General features: G+C 42.3%; 1 protein-coding gene across 2 annotated transcripts in view; it reads left to right on the top strand.

Annotated features, from left to right (window-relative positions):
* Nucleotides 1-5,718: 5,718 nt before the first annotated feature.
* The window catches only part of MMEL1 (membrane metalloendopeptidase like 1), a 29,939-nt gene continuing 27,470 nt past the window's right edge, over nucleotides 5,719-8,187 (top strand). Inside the window, exon 1 of one of the 2 annotated variants that reach the window (XM_072884037.1) lies at nucleotides 5,719-5,952. In XM_072884037.1, the coding sequence (XP_072740138.1) occupies nucleotides 5,799-5,952 (154 nt within the window). In that variant the 5' untranslated portion in view covers nucleotides 5,719-5,798. The remainder of the gene's footprint in view (nucleotides 5,953-8,187) is intronic. The other variant, XM_072884035.1, reaches the window with a different exon arrangement.

Below are 8,187 nucleotides of genomic sequence, written 5' to 3'. Positions count from 1 at the left end.
TCTGCACTAACCACCTTGTACAGAAGTGATGTCACGACAGAAGCTGCACGCCCACACCACTCAAAAGGCTTTGGATGACTGCCTAAAATTCAAGATTTATATATGACTTTTGGATGGGCAAATTATTCAGGGCAAAGTACAAAACCCTGGCAGCCAGAGGTACGTGATTTTCTCTCACATCTTAGTATGGCTCAGTTTGTAAGGAGACACAAAGTGTACCAGATAGAGATGGATACCATTGTTTCCATGGTAACAATACTCAAGACACATCATACTACGGATGACGTCAGCGCCACGTCCTGTTTGGTTTTGACTGCTTTAGGACACTGAGTTGTTTATACATTTCATGTAGCTGTTTAATACCTGCAGGAGAACTCCAGAGCACTGGCTGGGAAATAACTGCCCTATTGTTCCCGCAGTCCCTGATTTTCTTGGGGTGTACAGAGAGCAGCAACCATTACAACACCTATTCAGATGACGCAGCCCATTCGATTACATCAATACTAAACACAGCAAATTGTCTTAGTGCAACCTGAATAAGTTGTTGGGAGAAGGTCATAGTCAGCACTGAGGAAAGACTGTGCAAAACCTCAGGATGGCAGGGAACTAAATTAGGTAATATATTCTCATATAATCCTAGAACAGGGTTTTTGAGGTACACATCACTGCTGGTAAAACAAACATATGCAGAGAAAAAAAAATGCACAACCCTTCACAATTTTTATCTTTAGAATCAATTGAAGAGTTGAAGGTCAATTTGACATCGTAGGCAACTAAGACAGAGCAACCAAACTTTTGAGAAAGGTAGTAGTATTGTTGAATACTATCTTCTCCCAGCGCAGTGTCCCAGGTGTAGCCATGGTTATTCCAGATTGTCCAAGGGAAATACGAAATATTTCACAGCCCTGAATCAAGTACAGTCTCCCAGGCAAGTGAGGCACCGGCTCGCCTATTTGCTGTTCAGGGCTGGAGATCTGTGACCATAAATTCCTCCCAGACTTGAGAAATTTCCCAAGAAGAAAAGCATTGCATAAAAACTCCAGACCAGCTCCCTCTCTCTATACCAGAACTGCAATAGTTCTGTGCGGTTTGGGAGGCCTTATGCCTGAGGAAGCACCTCTTTAGTAAATAGTCATAGGTGGGGTCTTAAAGTTCACCGTAAAAACATCCTCAAAGGAGGCGGTCATCCAGATTGGCTACTCAAGCCCCACCCCTCCAGGATCCAAGTGTAAAAATCTATGAGTTGAGGCTTTTTAAAAACTGCAACCCTGCCATTGCAAGTTCTTTACAAATCCGAATTCCAGTAACAGAAGAACCTCCTTTAGTTACAAAGCAAGCAAAAAGGGAAAAATCCTTTCAAAGTAGCCCAATACAAACAGCAAATACCTCATTGCTTCGTATGTTTTGCATCTACGTTGCTTTGGGGAAAGAGCACGTTTTCCAATAACTGAAAACCCTTACTGTTTCTCAGTTTCTGGAAGAAGAAATCCCCAGATCAGTGTTCACCTTCACATTACTGTAAATAGAGAGAACACTTTCTAAGCTGATTTGTAAAATAAGGGTCTAATGGATTGTGGACTAGACCAGCAGATGAAAGACTAGTACGTGAAAACTTCTGCAGGCAGCGACTGCCATCGTAACTTTGGCAAGTCACAACACTTTCCTGTGCTTCAGTTTCCGCATTAGGATATAAAGCAACTGAACTTCTTTTAGCAATTTCTGGTTGAAATGCACTGCAGAAAGAAAAGTTTTATGAATAATTTAGTTGACTGTGAGATTTAGGAAAAAAAAAAAAAAAACCCAAAAAACCCCACTTCCACTTGGCATCATCAGATCTCCTTTGCCATAAAGGCTACAAGGTGATACCGAGACTGTGTCAGAAACCAAAATAGGTCTTTCCCCTTAGAAGCAATGAACAGAACAGGGACCTCCCTGCACTGGTGGAGAACTGTCAAAATGACGGATTACTCTATTTCAGTGACCACACAAAGTTGCTCAAGACAATCAAAATTAATGATTCTGCAAATACGTCCTTTACAGTTGCTGGTCCTTCTCATACAGAAGAGGAGCACTTTTTTTTTTTTTTTTTTAGTTTCTTACAGCACAGCAATTTAAATACTTGTTACCAGATTTCAGATTTCCCATCACAAAGAGAAACAGCTAATAAAAACAAGATACATCATTCTTAAATCAAAATCATACTGTCTAGTATTGCTATCTCTGTGTCTATCAACGTGTATTTTATAGCTCATGTCTCCCTCTCAAACTCTCAGCACAAACCAGAAACATATCATGTCACAAGATCCTCTCAGACCCGTAAAAGTCCTTTACAAAATATTCAAGTCTTCCCACCCTCAGCATGTCCATACTAAGGGCATAATTCTGCTCTCACATACATAATTACAGCTCCCTTGACTGCCTTTAACATTAGCTCTGCTTGCCCCTCCTTAGGGAGGGAATTTGCCAATAGATGCATCAAGTACAAGAAAAAAATGTTTCCTTCTGAGTTAAAAGGTACGAAAGGATTCTCTTCAGGAATGTCCATGTCAAATTTTCCTAGTGTATTTCATCAGCAAAAGTGCCGAGTGGTTCATTTCACCGATACCTTGAGAACAACGACCCATTTCAGCTTCTTTAGGTCCAGCGCATGGGATTTTATTATCTGCTTTCTGTATATTCTGTATAATTTAATTGTCTGAAAGCACACACTGATGGGATGTTCATTAGTTGCAACAATTGCTCCTAAGCCTACAGGCCGTTCCGGTTGTCTTCAGAGCCTGTGTTGGCACTGTCGGGCACATCCCATTGCCTTCCAGTTGGCTTGGTCATACTTGCCTGGAAAAGACAATGTATATATACCCAAGACACTTAAATTATATGCTGTGTTTGCCAGTTAGTCTAAATTTGAATCTTAAGAGGATAAAAACAACTTTACCCAATAGAAAATGGTATTAATAGTCAGGCACTTCCTTTACTTCTCTGCAACAACTGGAAACTTCTGGATGACTGCTTTGGGTTGTGCACTGCTACTGCTCACCCAGATGCTGACTTAGTGTAAAAACACAGGTAAAAAAAATAATTTAAAATAGGACCTGAAGGAACGTGATAAACTTACTAATCCGTTTTCTCCCTTTTCTGACATTCTCTAACCCAAACAGGCTCAGCACTACCTAAACCATGTCCCTGATACCTGCCTGAGAAGTGACAATGGAAGTATTTTCATTACAAATACTAAGCAGTATATTTCAGAGCTAAACTGCAAGAGTAAAAGAAATACAAAATATTTGCCACTACTGACTTTCCAGTCTAATGTTCAAATTGGCCTAACATAGCCTTTAGAAAATGCAAGCCAATGCCATTGCTACACCCAAAGTTCCTTGTACTTCCTATTGGAAACAGTACACCTTTTCCTCAGCTCTACAAGGAAGCGAAGCCATTATAGATACAGGAAAAAATTCTTGATATAGTTCCCACTTCCTCACAAAGTTTAAAAAAAAAAAAAAAGTATTTTCTTTATGGTTAGATTAATGCTTTTTGAGGGAATCTATGAATTTTCTGAGGACATAAGAGAGATCTACATTCTTGGTGCTCATGTATGACCTCAATTAAGTCACTTTGGGCTACGCTCAAATCATTTATTACAGATGCTACTTAGGGCTTTGTAAGTCCTTTGGCTCTCAATTACATGGGGGGCCAGGGTCCGCACCCTGAGTAGCAGGCAGTCTGAATCACTCATAGCACTGAGCGATGAGACCCTGCCAGTCACGATGGCTACAACAGGCATGCAGAGGAAGCAGAGGAATAACGCCCTCAGATTCTTGGCATCTTGATTCTCCACCTGTGAAATGGGCAAAATAACACCCTTCCATATCTTATAGCCACGTTACAAGAATAACTACGTTAAATCCTGTGAGGCGCTTGTCTGTTGCAGTATTATGGACCTGAACTTGGTAGACCTTCCTCCGAGCAAGCTACAATGTAAGGTACCAATAAAACTGTTCAGCAATAAGGAAGATTCACATACACAGAAAACTAATCCTTTGTTAGATGTAGAACTTAGTGCAAACAGAAATAAGAGCTCACTTAACTCATCGTTAAATGTATAGCTTTGTCCTTATAAGCAACCTTCCCTTCTGTAGCTAGTTGTCACATATGGACACCCAGGATCTGCAAGTGCATCGATTTCTTTCAGATCTTTGTGTTCTTATACTCCTCTTCAGATGGTGGGATGAGAATAGCTGCCTTCACACTTGACAGAAGCCTAAGATAACATGACTCTGAAAAAAAAAAAAAAAGCAAATTCTCATAGGGGTTTTGAGGCAGAGCACTGACTAGCAGAGGAGGCTTAGACTCCTGGCAGAAGAAACTGGCATTCATTGTTTCCTACCCCATTCACGGAAACAGGTCTGCGTTCACATTCTTGGAACATTCTGCGTGTACGTTCCCAGTAAACAGGACTGCTGCAAAGAAATCCCTGCTCTGCCCTCAGCACCTCCTCCTGAATACACACAAAACTTGGAGTGCTGGTGAAGCACTCAGGTCGAGAGAGGTACCAACCAAAAAATTTATATAGTGTGAACTTTGGCAGCGAGTGACACTAGCTCAATAAAGCAGTTTGCAGGGGTGTGGGTGTGTGTGTGTGTGTAAAACCACCAACCTGCTTCTCCCTCATTCCAAAGTCAGTTCTGGAAAAGAATAAAATAAAACCCGAGGGAAATCACATGCATATCCTGCCCTTGCTTTACTCTCTTTCCCAGTTGTTACCAGATAGATTTCCAAGCAGCAGCATAAAAGAATTCTGTGCGTAGCCTGCAACAATCTATAAATCGGTGTGTTTTCAAACAAGAAGCTGTTCCCATACATCGCACCCAAAAGCCGCCAGCCCTCTCGGAGCCAGAGGGTTTCAATAGGTTTGCACCTCTCTGACTTCACGCTCCTTCTGTGAGCGCAGCAGCCAAATAACCTGGCGGCAGATCGCAGGAAAGCCAGAGGAAACTTCGGAGAAGCTGCAGCAGAGCGGAGCTGGTGCTGCTTGCAGGCTGGGAGTGCGCAGCCCTGGCTGGTGCTGTCATGCAGCCCCTCCTCCTGCTGCTCAGGAGCATTTGCCTGGAGCTGGGAGCTGCACAGGCTGAGCTGGAAGTTTGAGGATGGCTCTGAGAAGACTGAGAAGCCGGAGGTCACAAACTCCTGCAGACCTGGCAGCTGACACGTGTTCTAGGAGCCTTCTACTTTCCAAACCCTTCATCTGTGCTAAGGACGGAGCAGGCACAGCTCAAAGGCACTCGCACCTGGAAGGATCTCTCTTTGGATTCTACGGCTGTTAACAGAGCTCTGCAGACCTACTCGTATCCACCGAGGAAAAAGAGGAAAATTCTTTGAAACAGCAAGACACTTTCCAAGTGGGGAGTGGAAGGAGGCAGTTTTTCCCCTCCTCCCCTGCTTGGGAGAAAGGAGTTGCCCAACCTGGCCGTGAGACTTTCCCATACTTCCCCAAAGCGGGCTCCTGAAGTTATGACGCTGCACCACGGGGAGCCCAGGCTAGCGTAGTCCAGAACAGCCCCCCAGCAGCGCGCCCCGAGTGCGGCCAATCTGGTAGGCACAGGAGATGGAGAATGAGGTTGGCAAATCTGTGGACAATCAAATGGACAAATACATGTAATAATTTGGAAGTTTTCTTTATCTTTGCTTTTATTCTGCTTCCTTTTTCTCCCTGATTTGTCATGCATTTATCCCTATATTGATTTAGCTGTGCTGTTAATTCTTTTTTACCCTCCCCTCCTCGATTTAGAGTTACAATAATGGGGAAATCAGAAAGTCAAATGGATATTGTGGAAAAATCAACAAAATCTGGGAAGAAATCCTGGAGCTTTGTGGCAATCGGTCTGGCTGTCTTGCTGCTCCTCATGACTTGTGCAGTGGTCGCCCTGGTGATCCTGTATGCCAGCAGCAGAGGTAAGGAACCTGTGAATAATTCTCCTCTTCCCTCTGCAAACAACATACAAGTCTTTTTGCAGAGCTAAATGAAAACAAAAATACAGGGAGACAGTGAGGTCACCTCTGTGAGGGACTTGGCTATCTCTGCCTTGTTCCAAGCTTATGCACAGAAAGGATTATATTGGATTTTATTTCATTTTTAAATTATGTGATGTAAGATTCTATGTTTTTAATTAATGCTATGCCTTTTATTGAATTCAGCAGTGTTTTGACAAAGGTAAGAAAAATGTTGCGCTATTTTAGAGGGGAAGGTGTGCATTTGTGTGTAAAGCTTGACATTTCCTTATTTTATAGAAGCCTGAGTCAAGATTCATTATTGCCAGGAGTTATAAAGCAACAGCTGCTTAGCAGATCTGAAGGGGAGATTGCTTATTACAATGTGAAAGCTTTTTTTTTTTTTTTTTTAAAAGAGATGGCAGTGTGCTGCTGAGGAAAGGGAGACTTTTGTAGTATTACATCAGGCAATTTGATCTCTAGGTGAGATTTGGTTCAGAGACTTTCATGCAAATGTCATGCCAGGAACCTGACAGTGAGGCATATTACTCTGAGGTGCTTTGCCTAAATATGTTAACTGCAGAGCATGCTTACTCTCAAAACGAAGTTTTTCCACTAGCACACCAAATGCAAAGTCCTGTTTAAAAATTCTGTGAAGCAATCAAGGTGATTGGTAGCAGCACCTGCCTCCTGTTTGTCATTTCCATGAACGCCTCTGGGATTCAGCCCTTTGCTAAAACACGAGAGAATACAACGAAGAAGTACGAGTAGCAAAACTGAAGCAAGGCATTGTTTTCTCCTTACATTGTCTCTGCATCCCCTGCCTGCAGTGATCTGCTTTCCTCAGCACTTGTAAGTACAACGCTGCACAATTCCGAGTAATAATTCATGAGAAAAGCCTTTTTATTGTTTACTCCTTCTGCCACCAGCAATTGAATGTTACCAGCTTTGTTCCAGTGTTAGATGAAGTCTCTGAGTATTTGGTATTCATAATATTCATCAGAAAGTTACTTATATTTATTCTATTAGCTCAGGAGACAGAAGGAAAAATATTCCCCAGAGCTAGGTCCTAGGATAGGAGTTTCTGTATCAAAATATTGAGCTATGCAGAGATTTGTTGCTTGCATGCATAAGGCTTTGAGAAATCTGCTCTACATCTTGCTGCTTGGGTTCAGGCAAATCAGACTTCAGGTATTAATAATGTTTGCCCAAATATTGGTAGCTCATCCAAAGCCATGGGAGGAGCCTGTGCGTTGTAAAGGAAGTGCTAACTATTACATTTTTTTTAATGAAAGGCTTATCTGTGAGAAAGCAGTTCCAAAATCTAAATATTTTGCAGGCTCATATCATCAGTTAAACTTTCATTGGAAATGTTTCCCAAATTCAGACATTCCTGAGCAAACTCTGAGGGCACAGCGATTGCCGAGCTGATACGCTGCTTGTCCTGTACAGCGCGCAGCTCCTCCCGGCTGCTTTCTCATGCCTTAAAGGAGTGTTTGCAGCACTGACCTACAGTCAGCTTCTCCCTCTCTCAGCTTACATTTAAGCGTGCATAGCTGAACTACTGCAACAGGAGACACCAAGATGTAGTCATACCCTCGGGTAGCCACGAGCTTTAGGCGATTCACAGGTAGGAATTGAGCAGCGGGAACTTTAGTCTACACCATCTTTTAGATGCGTGCCTATGTGCACTATTTGCATCTAACGCCGAGAAAGCAAGAGCTCCTCAGTGCAACCAGTGAATGTTCCTGCAGAACAGGAACTTTTTTTGGCTTGAAAAGTTTTGTCCAACTACTCCACTTGGTTCTGTTTTGATGTTACATCTAGGCCCATACCCAAAGCTCAGGCAAAAGGCTGAAGTCTCTCAGACTTACCAAGTAAAAAGCACGTATTGCTCAAAGCTGTGTAACATAAATATAAATCCTACACAGCAACAGGAAAAAAAAAATGTGGCTGAGCAGCATTCTTGTGATAGAACTGAGAATATTATCCTTGGGATTCTTTTATTTCTAATTTCACTCAAATGTTAATTTTGAAATGCGTATAGGGCGGTAGATTGTTTACGAAGAGCAGCTTCAGGTTCACCACTTCATCTTTGTACATCCTTTATCAGAATGACACTACCCAGACAGGCTTCTAGAAAATAATTCTGTTTAGCTAACGGAAAATAAAAAGGATTACCTGGGACAGGCCTTACAT

Source organism: Ciconia boyciana, chromosome 19, assembly GCF_034638445.1.
Source record: "Ciconia boyciana chromosome 19, ASM3463844v1, whole genome shotgun sequence".
NCBI lineage: Eukaryota > Metazoa > Chordata > Aves > Ciconiiformes > Ciconiidae > Ciconia > Ciconia boyciana.
The sequence above is the reverse complement of the archived record's forward strand: the minus strand, read 5'-3'. Positions and strand labels throughout refer to the sequence as shown.